Source organism: Rutidosis leptorrhynchoides, chromosome 3 (assembly GCF_046630445.1).
Source record: "Rutidosis leptorrhynchoides isolate AG116_Rl617_1_P2 chromosome 3, CSIRO_AGI_Rlap_v1, whole genome shotgun sequence".
Classification (NCBI taxonomy): domain Eukaryota; kingdom Viridiplantae; phylum Streptophyta; class Magnoliopsida; order Asterales; family Asteraceae; genus Rutidosis; species Rutidosis leptorrhynchoides.
The window spans coordinates 615140894-615161888 of record NC_092335.1 but is presented as its reverse complement, the minus strand read 5'-3'; the positions used below and the strand labels follow the sequence as shown (position 1 = coordinate 615161888).

The 20995-nt window shown below is 33.4% G+C and overlaps 2 protein-coding genes across 3 annotated transcripts; both read right to left on the bottom strand.

Moving 5' to 3' along the window:
- Positions 1-3941: 3941 nt before the first annotated feature.
- On the bottom strand, positions 3942-5709 carry LOC139898914 (leucine-rich repeat receptor-like tyrosine-protein kinase PXC3). The gene is made up of 2 exons (XM_071881716.1): positions 5137-5709; positions 3942-4783 (listed from the first exon to the last, which is right to left on the bottom strand). Exons 1-2 carry the CDS (start codon positions 5600-5602, stop codon positions 4482-4484), a joined length of 768 nt encoding a protein of 255 aa, XP_071737817.1. The 5' UTR covers positions 5603-5709; the 3' UTR covers positions 3942-4481.
- Positions 5710-18288: 12579 nt separating this feature from the next.
- Positions 18289-20775, bottom strand: LOC139898913 (DNA-directed RNA polymerases II, IV and V subunit 6A-like). Of its 2 annotated transcripts, none has more exons than XM_071881714.1 (6): positions 20653-20775; positions 20500-20533; positions 19998-20179; positions 19437-19488; positions 19036-19103; positions 18289-18577 (listed from the first exon to the last, which is right to left on the bottom strand). In XM_071881714.1, exons 1-6 carry the CDS (start codon positions 20685-20687, stop codon positions 18508-18510), a joined length of 441 nt encoding a protein of 146 aa, XP_071737815.1. In that variant the 5' UTR covers positions 20688-20775; the 3' UTR covers positions 18289-18507. The 2 variants fall into 2 exon arrangements, with proteins under 2 accessions (XP_071737815.1, XP_071737816.1); XM_071881715.1 differs by having other exon boundaries at positions 19036-19091.
- Positions 20776-20995: the final 220 nt, after the last annotated feature.

Sequence of the window (20995 nt, the reverse complement as noted above, 5' to 3'; positions counted from 1 at the left end):
CAAAGTCGTCACACGAGCGCGTAGTTCATTAACTTCTTCTAGTACTACGGCATGATTGACGGTTGAGACGAGCGGCTGAGTAAGATTCGAAATATAGGATAATATATAATCGTGACGGGATATTCTGGAAATGAGAGGGTAAATGGTTTCTCGAACAGGTTTGCCGGTAAGTGCTTTCAGGTTCATCGCCAGAAGGGCAATTTGAGAAGAATCTTTAACGTGAAATGATTTTCGAATATAGAATGATATTCTAACTTCATAGAATATCTATAATAATAAAGATTTTGTAGCCTACAGAGGATCTTACGACATGTGACAAGCAAATCTACAGATGCACTAAGATATGAATTATCAGATACGCTAAGATATGAATTTCGTCTATACACTATCGATGCACTAAGTGCAGTAGGATGTGTCTAGACTTGAGAATGATAGGCAGACAATTTCCTAAGGATGATAAGCAGATGATTTCCGACTAGAAATGATAAGCAAAACTTTTGACAGGCAGACACGGTCAAAGTCCAGACTCGCTAATGTATCCTAACAACTATCAGTTAGACACACTAATGGGAGACCTGGTTCACTAAGACCAACGCTCTGATACCACCTGTGAGGACCCGTCCTAATCCTCCTGGACGAAGTCATCAACATTTGGTTCCATTGCAATGATCGATTCCAAGATATGTCCTTAACATGAGCAAATGCACAGCGGAAGACTTAATTCGTACCTGAGAATAACATGCTTTAAAACGTCAACATAAAGTTGGTGAGATATATAGGTTTGATGCTAGCAGCGTTATAACAATGGAACACAAGATTTTATATATAAACATTTTAATAAAAATATTCTAAGTGGTTGAGCACTTGGTAACCATACTTAACATTTAATCACGTCGCATATTCCCTTTAATATGAAATCTTACTACACTGTACCAAGTGTAGTCACGAAACGAAGTACTGTGCAACCGTTGAATACTGGTCGTCCAGTCCGGTTGGGGTTGTCAGGCCCGATAGATCTATCAACAGGATTCGCGTTTACAATACCGCTGTAAATAACAGTTACCAAGCTACAGGGAAGTATGCCAGTGGTACAACTCAACGTAGAATATATTTTTCAGTTACTTGTGTCCATATCGTAAAACATAAAATACATGTATTCTCATCCCGAAATATTTAGAGTTTAAAAGTGGGACTATATACTCACCTAATGTATTTTGTAGTAAAAATACATATAACATCACTGAACACATATAGGGTTGGCCTCGGATTCACGAACCTATATCAGGTATATATATATTAACACATATAATAACAATTAACAAGTTTTAATAATTATTAATAAATAATTTAGTTATCTAATTATATATATAAAGTGTTTTAATTAAAATATACCTAATGTACTCAGGTAACTTCATCTATTAATTATATAATATATAATTTGTTATATGTATCTTTTATATAAAATATGTTAATATATAATTATATGAAAAATATATGTGTTTATGTACATAGTATTTATTTGTCATAAAAATGATGATAATAATAATAATAATTTTTAATAAAAATGATAGATTTAATAATAAGGGCAATCTTATTTAAAATGTTAAATTTTAATACAAATGATAGTTTTAATGCCTTTAATAATAATAATAATAATAATAATAATAATAATAATAATAATAATAATAATTTTTAAAATGCTAATTTAATAAAAATGATATTTTTAATAATAATAATAGTTTTTAATAAAATTGATAAGTTTTATAATGATGATAATAACAATAATAAAACTAATACCTAATACATATTAATACTTAATGAGATTATTAAGTAAAACTACCTCAAGAAAAGGATCAAAAATAATATCTATGCCCGGGATCGAACCCGAGACCTCTTGTTCAACTCAAACAGCCCTAACCATTCCTCTAATTCCCGTTATCTGTTTTAATACCCTGATTAATCTATATAACCCGTATCCTCATTATAAATTGGCCCAGTTTCCCTTACGGCCCAACAGTTACGGCCCAACAAATCAAAACAGAATTTCGGCCAAACATAAAACAAATCTCGGCCCTCATTGAAATAACATCCAGCTGCGATAAGTTGTGTCGGCAATCAAAAGATAATGTGTGGGGACTTCGATTTTTAACCAGTAGCAAAAAGGGACTTCGACATAACTCATTCATAATCATATCTTAATGTTTTTTTTTTATAAATATAATTACCGAAGGGATTGATGATATAACATTTGTAGCAGACGAGAGTAACAGCGTAGCAGCAGCAGGTATGTCAAGATCATCACCATAATTTGTCCTTGTTTATCTTTTTCCTCCTAATCATCGTTTACCCGTAAAAGAATCAAGTTAAAGATAAAAGGAACGTATATTGGTAGTAGTTTTCTAAAGGATTCGATTATGGGTTTTTGATTTGAACAGGATCGAAACAACAAGTAATCCAACAAGAAAGGTTTTGGGTTATAACCGAAGATAGATGCCTTACTTTAATTAGCCGTATAGGAAATCACAGTAGAAAGATAGCCGTTTCATATGATTATCTCTATACGTGTAATTGATAAGACAAAGAGGATATTTGTGTAGGTTAATAAACTGTAGAGCAGTTATGGTGGTTGAAATGGGTGTTGTTGAGGATGGGCGTATGAAAAACAAGAAGGATGGTATTGAGTTGGGTTTCGGGCAGAAACAATAACACTATCGTTCGGTCTAATGGTAATCAAGGTTTGATGTAAGCGGTGATAGTTGTCGAGTGGAGTAGGTCACTAAGGTAGTTCGTTAATGGTGTTTGAGTGGGACGGTTATGGTGATTGCTTTTGGGTGTTGACGAATGGAGACAAGATGATGATGGTTGTTCATATGTTTCGATTACCAGGAGAAAGATAAGAGAGAGATGTGGTAAGGGTGGTAGTTTGGTTATGGGTTTTAGGTGATTGTTAATCGCTAGAGTAATGTTGTGTGATAGTTACATGAACGAAGTCATTTATAGCCAAAGGATTTTTGACAGCTTTGTTAAATTATGATCAGAGAAAGAAAAAAAAAAAAAAAAAAATGAATAAAGTAAAGGAAGAAATCGACTAGTAATCTGTTTTTGGCTATATCTGAATTGAAGTTTGTTATAATACAGATTCTTGGAGACAGAAAGTACCAATTTAAAATAGTTGAATTGAGATGTTTAACAAATGTGAATTGGTAAAGATACGTATGAAATTATATAACAATATTTAATAATTATAATTAATTAATAATAATAAATATAGAATTAATAATAATAATATTTAAGTCATAATTAAATTATAACTCCAAATTAAGATCTATATATATATATATATATATATCTATTTATGAATAGTGGCTCGTGAATCGTCGGGAATGGTCAAAGGGTAACTGATTTTATGAATATAAATTTCAAAATTTTCGAGACTCAACATTACAGATTTTGCTTATCGTGTCGGAATCATATAAAGATTAAGGTTTAAATTTGATCGGAAATTTCCGGGTCGTTACAGTCGCTACACGCCATTGGCCTCTAGTGCAGCGTGTTGGTGGCACTTGTTAGTGGCACGAAAAAAAAATGTGGCGGGTTGTCACATATCATTTTCAGTTTGATCATTTCTTATTTTTATATGTTTTTTCACATTTCATATTTTAACACGACCTCAACACGTCACCTTAACCCTCAACACGCCATTGTCTCATCACCATTTAGATAGTTTTATTTCTGTCTCGGTTACTATTTTGTTACAGTTTCCATTTTTTGTTGATAAGTAAATAAATGAAAACTACCATCCACCTTCCCTTGGTGCACCTATTTCCGTGTTCCCGCGTTTTATTCAGATTATTACAACGAAAAGGTTAATTTGTTAATTAACGTCACTCCTGTTACATGTCGATTCCTTACCTAAATTTAGGGCATCAATTACCTCTTTCAATCTTCAATTTCATTGTTCTGCTTCCATCAACGTCACTTACCTCTTTCAATTTTCATCTTCTTTGTTCTGCTTCCAGTAATTATCGATGATTGGAAGAAACCCTAATTTTATTTCTGTAATGGTTTCAGCTTCCCGAAAAGGTAAATTAACAACAACAAGTTCGCTAATTGTTTCTAATTTCTTTACATAATATTACCCATTATGAATTTGATTTCAATAGTTGCTTGTTTTGATTGCTAACGAAACAGAACTGGTGGAAGCTGTGATTCATCGACGTGTTTACGTTGATATGGTAGTGTTTCTTCTGTTGTTTATGCAGAAAAATGGCTCTGTTACCTTTTCTGATAATTGCGTATTCACATTACCGAATTATATTAGCATGATATTTATGAAGTTTGTTATTGAATCCATGTATATGCTTTATATTCATTGCCTTTGTGCATATATATAGTTGTATTTCGCTAAAGAACACAAGCGTTCGGCTAGACAATAAGTTTGAAATACTAACTAATATGGCCAAAATTTGTTGAGGGTGGGCTCAGTTTCGTGCATCGAGTAGCATGCATAGCACACTCTTCATTTCGGGTCTTGCGTCAGGAGAGACATCTACACAGGCTAAAGCAACCTTTAGGACCATCAACATCATCGATCTTGTAGCTTCTGATGTCTGGCTTACGGTTGGGTCAAGTACCTCGTCCACGTTATCTAAGTGGCTACACACCCACTTGGCTAATTCAGATCCTTCACTAAGTGCTGTCTTTCCTGTCAATAGTTCAAGTAAAATCACACCAAAACTGTACACATTTCCTGCCGTCGTCACCCTCATTGTGTATGCGTACTCTGAAACCCAAAAACACAATTGCAGGATATAATTGCACAAAAAGAGAGCTTATACTAGAACACTTTAAAAAACTATGCAGTAGCTTCAAAAGATAAGTGTTCATACGTACGTGATATTGGACGTAACATCAGTCACAATTTTAGACATAATAGCAGACGTACATATACAAAAAGTTGTATGTATTATATTTCACTTTGGGAAAATTTTGAAACCCATTTGACAAGTTCAGTGTTTAATTTTTTTTCTTTGACCTCTTTGAGATGAAAGGCACACAACCAAACCAAATCCAACCCAGTACTTAAATTGGGTCAAAATGACCACAACTGCCTTAGTAAAACAAGAAAAAGGATACCTGGAGGAACATAACCAACAGAACCAGCAAGAACAGTAAGGTTGCCTGTACTCTTTGAAGGATCGATAACTTTAGATAACTCTATATCTCCAATCAAAGGCTCGTTCAACGACTTCAACATAATCACTTTACTTGAAAGATCAAGAAGTATAATTGGACCTGACGGGACTTCGTGAAGAAAATCCAGTCCGTTAGCGATACCAATTGCAATGCTGTACCGATTTGTCCAATCCAATTCACTACCTAAACTTCCATGAAGAGCATAAAAAAGATTTCCTTTTTCGCTATATTCATATAACATATACGCACTATTGGTAGTTAACGCATACCCTAAAGGGATCATCATACTTGAATTTCTCAAGCTTCCAATAATATCTAGTTCTTGTTCAAACAAATGGCTACCAAGTTGGACCATCTTGTCCCTCCAGTTAACCTTTTTAACAAAGTAGATCCTACCTGACGGCATAGCAGCTTTATAATACGTCGAAAGCCTTGTTTTCAAGACAATATTAGACGCATGAATCGTAGCCTCGACTGACTTTGTAAAGTCAAGATAAGTTCTATGAATCACATTTAGGGCCTGTTTACTTATAACTTAATGGACTTATTTGGTTGAAAAAATTATTCGGTAAGAAATCTTAGGTGTTTACTTTCACCTTAATTATTAATTTTAACTAGCCAAGGGGATGTCTGGGACACCACAAAAACCCATGTACTCCCCATACAGCCACTCATGTTCCCACCTTTACCCTTTTATCTTCTTTCCATCTTTTTTTTTCTATCCTTTTTTCATCTTTTGTTCGTGTTAATCATAAAAGAATGAGTACTCCGACTTGATTAAGAAAACTGGAATTTGAAGATGAAAGTACACCGATGACCGAAATCGGCGAGTGTTTTCCGATGATGGATGTGTCACCGGCGGTTACCGAAAAACGTGACAAATCTCAGTTAGAAAAGAAAACGAAGAATAAAGTGAAGAAATTGGAGATGAAAACGGTGATAAAGGTGTTCATTCGCTTTTTGAACAGCTAAGGACTGTCCTGGGTTTGAACTATCACTAAAATCCCTTATTTTTTACATGTATCATTATCATCTACTGGTATAATCTTCTTCACCATATTAATCTTAAAGAATACGCATCAGTCCACATAGAATACGCAACAGTCGATTTGTGATTTGGTGTATCTTTAGTTCTGTTTTGATGTTTTGAAAATTGATTTGTGATTCTTGTTTTTGCGATTCTTGCTGTGAAAATTGAAATTGGATCTTGTTTTTCTTCACATGGTTCCGTATAGAAATGAAAATAGATTGATTCTTGGAAGAGCTTCATTGTTTATACGGAGTAATTATTATGGAATATGGACACATATTTATTTATGCTGATTAAAAGATACCAAACTGTGACGTTATTACATTTGTAATCATTTTTATAGCATTTAAAAATTAAATTAATGCTCCAATTATTTTGTCCGAGGGTATAATAGTCCTTTTTATCATTCAGACGATTTATTCAGCACAAAAAGTAAACATGATCATTCATTCACTGATTAATGGATATGGTCATTCTATATACATTCTGCCATTTTTATCCATACGTGACTTAATGAGATAACAAGTAAACAGGCCCTTAGGGTCAACAATTTGCTTTTGATCACTCGCAGTTGAGAGGATTTTGGGTTCACAACAAGGGCCACAACTCCAACGATCGTAAGCGCTACAACCGCTACTGTTGAAGCCACAATAATTCCTACAAAAACGGGCTTTTGAATATTCGGTTTGTCGCGTTTAAAAGAGTTTTGGGTCACATTTGACACATTATTACCTTCTGTCGACACGACAACATTGGAATCAAATCGTGGAACTGTCCCTGTAAGCAAATTGTTAGAAAGAACTATAGTCGTCAAGCTTCTCATTTGAACCAAAAAACCCGGAATATCACCCGAGAATTTATTGTTCGAAAGATCCAAAACTTCCAAATCTTGTAATCTAGCTAGAGAATTCGGTATCGACCTGAAAAAGTTGTTGTGACTAAGATTTAAAGCAATCTGCAACTTAGTTGGTAGTAATCTTATAACACCCCCCAGTTTATTGCTACCAAGTTGAAGCTCCAATAACGAGTTCATATCAGCAAACGAATCAGGGATTTCACCGATTAGCTCGTTGTATTGTAACTCAAGATTCGTTAGCTTTCGTAACCTTGAAAGCGACGATGGAAGGGAACCATTCAACGAATTCGAACTCATATTCAGTTTTTCCAGAATCCGTAAATTGCCAAATTCGTATGGGATCTCACCAAACAAATTGTTGTTCTGAAGTTGAAGTACTTGTAATCTGTTAAGCTCGCTATGACGACCCGGAAATTTCCGACCAAATTTAAACTTAACCTTTATATGTTTTCGACACGATAAGCAGAATTTGTAATGTTGAATCTTAAAAAGTTTGGAACTACATTCATGTAATCAATTACCCTTTGACCGTGTTCGACGATTCACGAACAATTATGTGTATATAGATATGTATATATAATATATAATATTAACTGAAAACATTAACAAAGTATTAGATATATGATACTTTACATGAACATATTTGTTTCGATATATTTATCGACAGAATTAAGAGATAATATCAAATGATTGAATTATCAGATACATTATGATATGATTACGGGCCTATGTTATGAGGTCCACTGTGATTTAAGAAATCTATTCTTTTTGACAACTCATTACTTAACCAGTATGATAAAGATAACGATATTTATATTTTATTTTATTAAATATATATAACGATTTAAATTAATATTATATATTTTTATACGCGTATTATACGTACATAGTTTTATACTTTTACTATATTTTAACTTTACCTTTACTTTACTTTTACTTTACTTTAACTTTAATAATTCATACTTTAATAATTCACTTTAATAATTCATACTTTAATAATTCACTTTAATAATTCATACTTTAATAATTCACTTTAATAATTCATACTTTAATAATTCACTTTAATAATTCAAAAATCTATTATAAATAGAATTCAATAGGTTTCATTATTTCATAGAAACTTGAAAATATATTTCTCTAAACTCTCTCAATCGAATTACATATATATATATTTACTTAGTACTATTTCAAGATATTATTAGTGTACATAAAATACTACGACGGAGTTATATTCAGACGATTTCAAAATAAGTTTTCAAATGGGATATAGCTAAGGAAATTATGGGTTATAGCTATGAAGGTTATGGGTATTGATCGAGGGTATTGCTCGTGAGGTCAACCTAACGTTTATCATTTTTGTTGCGTCTACGTACTTTCCTGCAATATTGAATCACAATATTGATACGTTCGTGAATCCGAGACAAACCCTGCACTTGTTTAGTGCCGTCATATACATAATTGCTACGAAATACAGTATTGTGAGTTTCATTTGCTCCCTTTTTATATATATTTTTGGTCTGAGAATACATGCGCTGATTTATAAATGTTTTACGAAATAGGCACAAGTACTAAAACTAATTCTATGTGGGTTTAAACCAGAAATATACCCTTAGCTTGGTAACATTAAACTACTTGTCTATGTACGGTAGGCGCGAATCCTAAAGATAGATCTATTGGGTCTGACAAACCCCATCCTGACTATGGGATGCTTTAGTACTTCGAGGTTATTTTAAACACACCTGATCTGGTGTACTTCAGAGGGTAAAACATGAACGTTAAGGCTTGTTACCGGGTGCCTACAACTTATAGAATACTTTTATACACTTGCGAGTGTACGGATATTTATAGAAACTGAAATCTTGTGGTCTATTACTATTACGAAAATGATGGATTATGATAAACTAATGAACTCACCAACCTTTTGGTTGACACTTTAAAGCATGTTTATTCTCAGGTATTAAAGAAATCTTCTGCTGTGCATTAGCTCATTTTAAGGATATTACTTGGAGTCATTCAAGACATACTTTGAAAGACGTTGCATTCGAGTCGTTGAGTTCATCAAGATTAATATTAAGTCAATTATAGTTGGATGTAATATGAAATGGTATGCATGCCGTCAATTTTTGATGTAAAGAAAGTTTGTCTTTTAAAAACGAATGCAATGTTTGTAAAACGTATCATATAGAGGTCAAATACCTCGCGATGTAATCAACTATTGTGAATCGTTTATAATGTATATGAACGGGTCCTTTCAGTTGGTATCAGAGCGGTGGTCTTAGCGAACCAGGTCTGCATTAGTGTGTCTAACTGATAGTCGTTAGGATGCATTAGTGATTCTGGACTTCGACCGTGTTTGCATGTCAAAAGTTTTGCTCATCATTTTTGTCAGAAATTACCTGCTTATCATTCTTAGTCTAGACACATCTTATTGCATTGATTGCATGAATGGTGTATAGACAAAATTCATATCTTAGCGTATCTGCTAATTCATATCTTAGCGTATCTGTTACTGTAAACTTTGACTGACATATTTCGTAAATTCCTCCGTAATCTACGAAACCTTTTGCTCTATATAATTAGAATACCACCCAATAGCCGAAAAATCATTTCATATCGAAAAAAATTCTTTATTCAATCGTACGAAATGGAATTCGTCATTAGTTCAAGTCCCTCGGATTCCGAAATGGAATTCCACTAAAGTTCCGAAAGCAGTGTGACCGGAATGGATCAACAATTATCCATCATCCATTTTGGATGAATTGGGGATGGGTTCGTAATCTACTTAACCATTGGAGACAAGAAGAAGGTGATCACTTTCATCCACCACATTGCCCTCTTGGCAATGAACCTGAAGCACTTACCGGCGAACCTGTCCGAAACACCATTTTCTCTCTCATTTCCAGAGTATCTCGTCATGATTGTATAATACACCAAATTCTAGATCTTATTTATCCGCTCGTCCGAACCGACAATTACCCCGGTGTAATAGAAGAAGTAAACGAGCTTCGCGCTCGGGTAGTGGCTTTGGAGAATATGGTGCAAAGGTTACAAACACCACCAGCAGCACCAACAGCATAACCAGTACCACCATCAACAGTACCATTACCACCACCAACAACAACTGCATCGCAAACCTCAACTTCACAATCTGTCCCACGAGCATCGACGTCATACGCCATGTAGATACCTAGGAATACCACAACGATGAAGTATTGATTCATAACTTCATTGGGGAAACATTCTACGGCGATTATGTAATTTCTAAAGTTTAGAAATTATCTATCCTCGCCTTAACCATAAATCAAATGAGTTTAATTTAATATTAACTCATTAAATCAATATTACATCTGAAGAAATATACACATATATATTTTCATAAAGACTGTAATAAAATTCTTTTATACAAAATATTAATTGTGAATTTTTTTTAACGGGTAGGTAATACCCGAGAGATATATAAATTCACAATTAATATGTTACATTCTTCGAATCTGATTCAGCAAATCATCCATTATACTCCCTACTTTCACAACAATATACATTCTTTTATAAAAATCAAAACAACCATACTCATTCAAAATCTAATTACATATTCTGATTTTGAAATCTCAGAATTCGATTCAAGATATAACCGAAATCGTCACTCTTAGATTCCTACATCTTTCAAAACTATACTTTGACTTCAAAACTGTCCTAGAACCTCATTTCTATTCATGGAACTCACAAAAATATTTGTATCATTCAAAATCTTAGAACATCATATGTATATTAACAATTACAATATGTGTTCAAACATTTCGAAATTCCTAAAGACATGCGAGATGATGATCCAACCACATATTACCCACTGTCATGCATCTGAAAAGCTCTCGAAACCAAAGTTATAGTTTAACACGTATCCATGTCAGATCCTTTGATATTTATTACCAAATATAATTTTTCAATCTCTTTCCAAAATAGACAGTTTTGTCACAGCTCCAGCAAATCACCTTCATTTGTTTATACGAATAAACCTTATTATAACAATTACCCCTTCATCATTGTTACCGGGGAACCTTTCATATCTCGCCACATTAGCAGTAAACTTATCAACAACTTCATTAACCTTCGACTTAAGCCTCTCCGAAAAGCCACTATACTTATTCATTAAAACCCCATCACGTACTCACCTACATCCTGTAACAATAATTGTCACACCAACTACTGGGAATTAGCAATCAGTATTTTGAATTTCGCGACAATTTTACGTCAAAAGTTATACATATAACGTCTATCTCCTAGACCTACATACTTCGGATGTGAATTTTCTGAAAAACATCCCAAACCATGAACTAGTTCTCCGAAATTGGAAAAATGCTGATGAAGCAGCAAAAACTGTAAACGACTTTAACAGTCAAAAGTTTGATGATAAAGAATAGTATGGTAGTAAAGCTGAGAAAAAGAGAAGGTTTGAAACTGGAAAACGGATTGAGCAGACCATGAAGGAGGCTGTGGACAAATCACAAAGACTAAACCTGCCTTCAAAGGATCCAAATGATTCAGTATCTACTGAAATCGTTAGCAAACAACTTACTTCTTATTCTAAACCTTCACAGACAAATCTTCTTCATCATCCATATTATCGTATCTTTTATTATAATATCTTCGATATTCCTGAAGATATTTTCACAACTATTCTTATCTGAAATCTTTTATCTCTTCGCAATATCTGCGTTACAACATAAAAAGAAACTGTGTTAGTTTCTAAATTCTAAAAAAAAAATTTGAATTTAAAATAGGAATGTTTTTGAAGTAGTGTTGGGAACTGAAGCATGGGTTAGTATAATATAATGACACTTGATCAACGTGATTATATTACAGTAAGTCATGCTGAGTTTCTAATGGAACGTGATGATTCACAGAACATACTGTCATCATGTACTGTTTACACGACTCTTACATTCTACCCAATTTCCAAACATATTAAGAACATATCATCTTGATAGCTCTATATTTTCGGATATTCTGGTAATTTGCCAAATCAAGATCGTGCCATTACGATTTTCTTCTTGGAACATTAACTATGTTCATCCAAAAATTCATATCTACGAATTCTGGACCATTATCCGCTTGACTTAAGGTCGGAAAGAGAAAACGAAAGCATGAAGCTCCGAAATATAATGGAGAATATAAAACCCGATAACAACCCCGAAATTACAAACCGTGTATATCAATGCGTATAGCAATATAAAGACACGGGAGAATGAAAAACACAATAACCCCAAGGTAATGGTAGAAGAAAATAACTTCCTCCGGTGGTAGATGAAAAAGAAGAATGACATATATGAAAGTTAAGAGTATATCAAGAATCAATACTGGATGAAGCATATTAACGAATGCTTTAAAGTATGAATTGGAGAGAAAGACTAGAAGGTGTGAGATGTGGAAATAAAGAAACGAAGGGGGTGGAATTATAGTAAAATATCAGACAGAGAAATCGAGACAGATTATCGCATTTAATCAAAGAAGATCCTGATTTCCTTAATCGCCGAAGAACCAAATCTTATTGCAAAGATTTTCTTTAAATCCCATGAATTCCGAAAATCAATCATAACTACGTTATCGGTTAAAACGAATATACGTTTACTCATTTCACTCTCTTGCGATAGCTTCACTTATACTCTTCGCGTAATCAAATTATTTTATCTATATTACTCAATGATGATAAAACTCTATTTATCAACTCATATTCATCATGAAAACATTTTTATAGTTAGCCATGACGACCTCGATCAAATTTCGGGACGAAATTTCTTTAACGGGTAGGTACTGTGACGACCCGGAAATTTCCGACCAAATTTAAACTTAACCTTTATATGTTTCCGACACGATAAGCAGAATTTGTAATGTTGAATCTTAAAAAGTTTGGAACTACATTCATGTAATCAATTACCCTTTGACCGTGTTCGACGATTCACGAACAATTATGTGTATATAGATATGTATATATAATATATAATATTAACTGAAAACATTAACAAAGTATTAGATATATGATACTTTACATGAACATATTTGTTTCGATATATTTATCGACAGAATTAAGAGATAATATCAAATGATTGAATTATCAGATACATTATGATATGATTACGGGCCTATGTTATGAGGTCCACTGTGATTTAAGAAATCTATTCTTTTTGACAACTCATTACTTAACCAGTATGATAAAGATAACGATATTTATATTTTATTTTATTAAATATATATAACGATTTAAATTAATATTATATATTTTTATACGCGTATTATACGTACATAGTTTTATACTTTTACTATATTTTAACTTTACCTTTACTTTACTTTTACTTTACTTTAACTTTAATAATTCATACTTTAATAATTCATACTTTAATAATTCACTTTAATAATTCATACTTTAATAATTCACTTTAATAATTCATACTTTAATAATTCACTTTAATAATTCAAAAATCTATTATAAATAGAATTCAATAGGTTTCATTATTTCATAGAAACTTGAAAATATATTTCTCTAAACTCTCTCAATCGAATTACATATATATATATTTACTTAGTACTATTTCAAGATATTATTAGTGTACATAAAATACTACGACGGAGTTATATTCAGACGATTTCAAAATAAGTTTTCAAATGGGATATAGCTAAGGAAATTATGGGTTATAGCTATGAAGGTTATGGGTATTGATCGAGGGTATTGCTCGTGAGGTCAACCTAACGTTTATCATTTTTGTTGCGTCTACGTACTTTCCTGCAATATTGAATCACAATATTGATACGTTCGTGAATCCGAGACAAACCCTGCACTTGTTCAGTGCCGTCATATACATAATTGCTACGAAATACAGTATTGTGAGTTTCATTTGCTCCCTTTTTATGTATATTTTTGGGCTGAGAATACATGCGCTGATTTATAAATGTTTTACGAAATAGGCACAAGTACTAAAACTAATTCTATGTGGGTTTAAACCAGAAATATACCCTTAGCTTGGTAACATTAAACTACTTGTCTATGTACGGTAGGCGCGAATCCTAAAGATAGATCTATTGGGTCTGACAAACCCCATCCTGACTATGGGATGCTTTAGTACTTCGAGGTTATTTTAAACACACCTGATCTGGTGTACTTCAGAGGGTAAAACATGAACGTTAAGGCTTGTTACCGGGTGCCTACAACTTATAGAATACTTTTATACACTTGCGAGTGTACGGATATTTATAGAAACTGAAATCTTGTGGTCTATTACTATTACGAAAATGATGGATTATGATAAACTAATGAACTCACCAACCTTTTGGTTGACACTTTAAAGCATGTTTATTCTCAGGTATTAAAGAAATCTTCCGCTGTGCATTAGCTCATTTTAAGGATATTACTTGGAGTCATTCAAGACATACTTTGAAAGACGTTGCATTCGAGTCGTTGAGTTCATCAAGATTAATATTAAGTCAATTATAGTTGGATGTAATATGAAATGGTATGCATGCCGTCAATTTTTGATGTAAAGAAAGTTTGTCTTTTAAAAACGAATGCAATGTTTGTAAAACGTATCATATAGAGGTCAAATACCTCGCGATGTAATCAACTATTGTGAATCGTTTATAATGTATATGAACGGGTCCTTTCACTCGCCCAACTCGGGAGGAACTGAACCGATCAGAAGATTATTGGATAAGTCCAGAAGTGTGAGATTTTTGAATAAGCTCAACCCAGATGGAATCACACCACCTAAGCTATTGTTATCGACTTCTAAATAAGCTAACGATGGAACAACGTTATACCCAAACAACCACGATGGTATCAGCCCGCTTAACTGATTGCTACCTAGCCTTAACCTAACTAAACTTGACGACATATTGAAAGGTAACGAACCATTTAACATATTACTGGTCATGTCAACGACTAGTAAATTTGGATGCGACAACAAGTCGTTTGGGATCGACCCGTTTAAACGATTATAACTCAGGTCGAGATTAGTAAGGTACATAGTTATTCCCTGTGGGATTGAACCCGTAAGATAGTTTTGGTTTGCTGCAAATCGTTTTAAGAAAGTCAACGTTGAAATTGACCGAGGGATTTCACCAACAAGATTATTGACCGAAAGAACTAAAGTTTGCAACTTTGAGAGTTCACCAATTTCTGGTATCGTCCCAGTGAGTTCATTTACACTAAGATCAATCAGAGAAAGATTGTTGTATTTTGTAATATCGATCGAGATGGGACCCACGAAAGAATTTACAGAGAGCTGAAGCTCCTGAAGAACCATTGACTTGCCTAATTTAGAAGGAATCGACCCGGTGAAGTTGTTGTGACTAACGTTTAAACTCTGAAGCTCGTTTAATTCGTTAAACTGTAAGTCAATAGTAACAGAATTAAACAAGTTACGAGACAAATCAAGAACCTGTAAAGAACCTTGAAAAGTCTCTAAATTGCCACTCAGTCTGTTGTTGCTGATGTTCAAAAGTTTCAAACCACCACCACAAGAAGACGAAGATAGAAATAAAGGCGGGATCGATGTAAGTTGATTGTTGGACAGATCGATATCTGTTAGGGTTTCGAGTCTGCAAACAAGAGAAGACCAAGAATTATTTACGTCGTTGGAAATGGATAAAGACGAGAGCGAAAGCTTGGTGATGGAGGAATTGTTTGCAGTGCAAAAAACGCCCCGCCATGAACACGGATTTGTTGAAACGTTCCATTCGAAGGTACGATTAATATTACTGGATTGCAGGAGTTGGTTGTAGAGGTTGTTGATGGTAGTTATTTGAGTAGATTGTAATTCAGAGTAGACATAGTGAAAATTGAATAAGAACAAGAGGGAAATGTATAGATGATGCCTGCAAATTCTCATTTTATTTAGATTTTTATGGTTGATTTATTTGCATGTAAACTTATATCAGGTGAGCTAGCTAGTATATGTGTATGTAAAGTTGGGTATATAATTTACTTGAACATACAGTATGATTTGACATACATTAAGATAATAATAGTACGTAACAAATTGAGTCAAGTAGAGAAGGTTGACTTTAGACTGACTTTGACGACTTGACCAGAGTTGTGGAATATTGGTACTGGTAGCATGGCGTATGGAATATGGCAGTGGAATAATGAGCCAAGGACTCGACATTTCATTTTCATACGACGACGACAACAACAACAACAAAAAAATCCAATACCACATAAGTGGTGTATAGGGGAGGTGAGATGTAGACAATCCTTCCCCTATCCGAGAATAAAGTCAAGTCATTTCTCCACCTAGAGTGAAAACACTCTCAAAAGTAGAGAAAATCATCCCTCTCTCTATTCGACGGATAGAGAGATTGCTTCCGAGTGGACCTCCGGCCAACAAGTAGGAAAAAGTTTTTTTTAAAAATAAAATAAAATAAAAAATAAAATTAAGACGCCATGAAAATGGTAAAATCAAATATCCATGGGTTTTAAATCATGCCTGAAATTTAATTTAGGCTCTAAGAGTCAGTCAAGTCGCCAATAAATCGACGCTTGCTGTTGACATTTCATTTTCATAGTTTTCTTTTTATTAATACAAAAATTTTGAAAGAAAAAAAAAACAAAACTAAATTTCCGACAATGTTAAACTTGCAACTTGGTGCATAAATGTTTATTGTGTTTACTGTTTACTAAATCAATGTATTTGGACAAAAATATGTCTATTACATATATCGTAAAGTGATCAGATGTACATCGTAAATGTTTAAAATCAAAATTACAACACATCGGTACGAATGGTCTCATCTATACGGATGAGTATGTCATGTCATCCGTACGAATTAGTCTCATCTATACGGATGAGTGAGACATCCGTACGGACCAATTAGACATCATACGTATCAAAGTTAGTTTCTACTAACGAACCTGTCAACCCATACGTACGTATCAGTGACCCATTATTACGAACCAGTACTCATCCGCACAAATTAATTTCTATGGAATTTTTGGAAGTTTTAACCATGTATACGTCCTGATTATGCATTCGTTGTTAGTTAAAACGCAAAGATGCAAGCACTTCTTATGAATGAGAGTGAGGTGGGAAATACGAATAAAGTTCCACGCTTAATTTTCATGAATGATTACCTCCACAGGAAACCACGTTTTGAGATTCACATCAATGGGATGGACAATGTGGCCTAATCCAAATCTCCCCACAATTATTAATCTTTTATTTAATAGAAAAAACCCGAGTATTTTAAGCGAAGCAATCACCAAATATATCGCTATCTTCCCAAATTTGCACTATCCCGACTCTGTTGACACAGTCATACCGATCTCGCTCGCACCCTTAAAGAGATGAATGGTAACAAACATATTTACCATTAAATTTCTATCTTCACATTCAATTATAATATGTGGCTTGTTAAGTAATTTGATTTGATTTCATTTCATTTCATTTAATTTAAATAAATTTATTTTATTACATATATCTAACTAATGATCATAATCTATAATGTTCTTGGGTAAATGGCAAGAGACTTTTTTTCCCTTAGCTTTGTGCGATAAGCCTTTTTTTGGTTGCAAAGAATTTTTGAGCTTTTTAGCTTATCGATGGTGAAAAACTCATTCTTATGAAGCCAACTTCTTGAGGCTTATCGAAGAGTGCTTTATATATTCATAAGCTACTTTCACCTGTTTAACCAACCTGGCATGTTTCGTTTTAGCAAATCTTCAATGTGACCCATCTTACTCGTTTACGATGAACCTTAATCTGAATCAACTAATTTATGAGTAAATTTGGTGAAATTGCAACGTCTCGTGTTTTATGTTGATATAAAAATCTAAGAGATGAGTTTTGTAGGCAAATATGCGGTATTGCACAAGTGAGGAACTAGAACACATCTACATCTTGCTCATTTTACTGTTACGTAACCATCTGTATTCACATTAACATGGTAGATTGTTATTTTTGTTTGTAATTGATGGAATCGAACCTTTTTTTTTATCAGGCTCAAGGTCATTCATATCACAAAAATGATAAATGAAGGTCAACGAGATAAAAAAAAACAAAAAAGAAAAAAAAAATAAAGGTTACCTGTGTTGTTAGATGTGTTGTTAGAGACAAAATTGAGGGACCAACGGCACAATTTTGTCTGTTTTAATGATGAAATTGTTAAACATTGTGGTTTTTTTTTCCTTACCTCGATTATTTATATTTGGGACTTGGAGACGAGACAAAAGCATAATATTAAAATTCATTTTGAATCTTAAAGACGATAGCTTAAAAACCATAATAATAAGTTGCAGACCATCACAATTGAAAACTTAGCCAAAAAGACATCTAAAGCATCAGTGACAAAGCTGGTAACAAGTTGATCATTTGAATCCACATCCACAATTGCTCAACTCTAAACACGACAGCTGAAGAGAATGTTTTAAACCATAGACAAATTAGTCGCCGCCGACCTGTCTCTTCCAAGAGTCCTCCACGATTAGTTCATCAACACCCGAGTCTTCAAAGCTGCAAAACAACATTATGAGAACAGTCCACCATGACATGTTATATTGAGTGCTACATTTGCAATTCCGACTAATTTACTTGTGAATGGGAGAATTTACGTTATGTTATATCTAGCAGGTCAATGGATTAAAACATAAAACAGTTGACGTGCAACACCTGGTCACCAGTCATCCACATTTATTTTGTTTTTTTCTCCTAAATTTTATTCCTAATAATTCTTTTTTAACAAGTGTTAACCCAACTTTATCCTCATCTCTTGATCTTTCCACGTGTAACATTTCATGAGGATATATCATGGTAACATTTTTTTTTGAATCACACATTGGATACAAATTACTTGTATATTTACACAAGCCGACCCATAACAAATAATTACCCATTCCGATGTCACGCAACTCACCCAGCTCGTGCATTTTGCCACTTGTATAAAGGACTGTAACATGGAGATGAAAAATTACCTTCCATCCGGTAGATATCGACGAATGGTGAAGGGTATCTTTCGTTGCCTAAGCTCCTTCATAGCAATCTAATACATTTAAATAAATAATGAAAAATTGATTTAGCATATTTTATATAAAAGTGACATTTCATGTATAAATAACTTCAATATATACCACGAACTACTCTTAAAACAAACATTCAAACCACATACTTCAACAATAGCACTCAATTAGATGCTCAAAGTAAACTGAAGTAGTAACTAGTGGACTGCAAAATCATTATGACACCGTATAATCTTTCATATTCATGTTCTGATAACTACTTTGATGCAGCTAAGCTACTATAAAACCTCCTTAGCATATGTAGAAAAAGTAGGCTGCTTTAATATGAAATATAAAATATGATACATACTACATACCTCAAGGGGGTCGGTTTCACCCTCCAACTCAACCATCACTGGAGCATTCATGCTGAACATTTGGTCAAACAAACAAAACCATTAGAAACAACTCAAACATGCAACATACGTTATCATTATCATTCATAAATGTAGATGTAAACATACATGCAATATAGAAAATTACAAATCTAGCCTTTGCGTGAGTGATATTTAAACAAATTAGCCTTAGCCTCTTAAAAACAAACCGCCAATACAATCACCAACCGGCAAAAAGTAAAATTATTAGCATTGATGCACATCACAAAATCGTTACATTCGCATAGTAAGACACCCCTGTCTGTATATACATTTCAAAGGTTTCGGTACTACTTTTGGGGCCATACAAAAAATAGAATTCCACGAAACGAACAAATGTTAGATACAAGATTTTTGCCTTGCAACGTGTTACCATTCATTAAGATATTGCAAGTACCAGTAACAAAATGCAAACACGTTACCAAGGTCAATGAATAGTGCATGTTTTACTACTACAATACATATGTTTTGATGAAGCAACCAAGTTATATAAAGCCAATTAACCTGATTTGCAGAGCGCGAGTACCCAAGATTCTAGCTCTTTCATACTTGGTCATATATTTGATAGTTTTCCTGGATTTTTCATCAGGTTCGCCTACTTCATATTCATTATTATCACCTAAAAGTGGATCAGGAACATCTTCCTCTTCCTGTTTATCTCCATCAATTTCTTCCTCAGCACCTTCCTGCATTACTCATTCAATTAAAATTACATAAAACTAGAGCAGCAAAGGATCTTTATATTAAAACCCTAATTTTTTCGAAATTTGAAAATTAAGGTTAAAATCAAAAATCATTGCAAGCAATTAGAACATAACATGCACACAAATCAACAACCAGGTAGAATTCAATTCAACAATAATATCATTTATAAATTCCAATTTAATTAGATATACACATATACACGGCTAACTCAAAACTTTTAGCACGATTTAGGGCACGAACTAGGGATAGATAAATTAAGTCGTTTGCAGCCTTAATTAAAGAAATAAACAGATCGACTTACATCGAGTTCAGGTTCCACTGGCTCATCGTCGTATCTATTTAAAGCAAAAATACACAATTATTAGCTTAAGTAAATCATATGTAAAGATGAAGATTAAGTAATATAAGTACGTAATAATCGGTAGTAATACAAGTGTTATGTAAATTAATTTACCCTCCGGTTTCCATATCATAATCATCGTCGGCCATTGTTCTTTCGAAATTTGGTATTTGCGTTTCGGATGCAAGTAGAGAAGATAAGCCTCTAAGAGAGTAATTAGTAATTAGGGTTACAAACAATATATTTTATATCAGTAATTAATTATCACCGCTTTTTAACCGTGACGGTGGTGTTAAAGTCAAATTATGTACTTTTTATGATGTGTCAAGGTCAAAAGATGAAGTGTCAAATTTGTAGATTAAATTTGTGAATAGGTGATATGGTAAAATATTATTGATAATTGGGTATAAAATATATTAATTAATAATATATAAAAATATTTGAAAAATCTAATTGG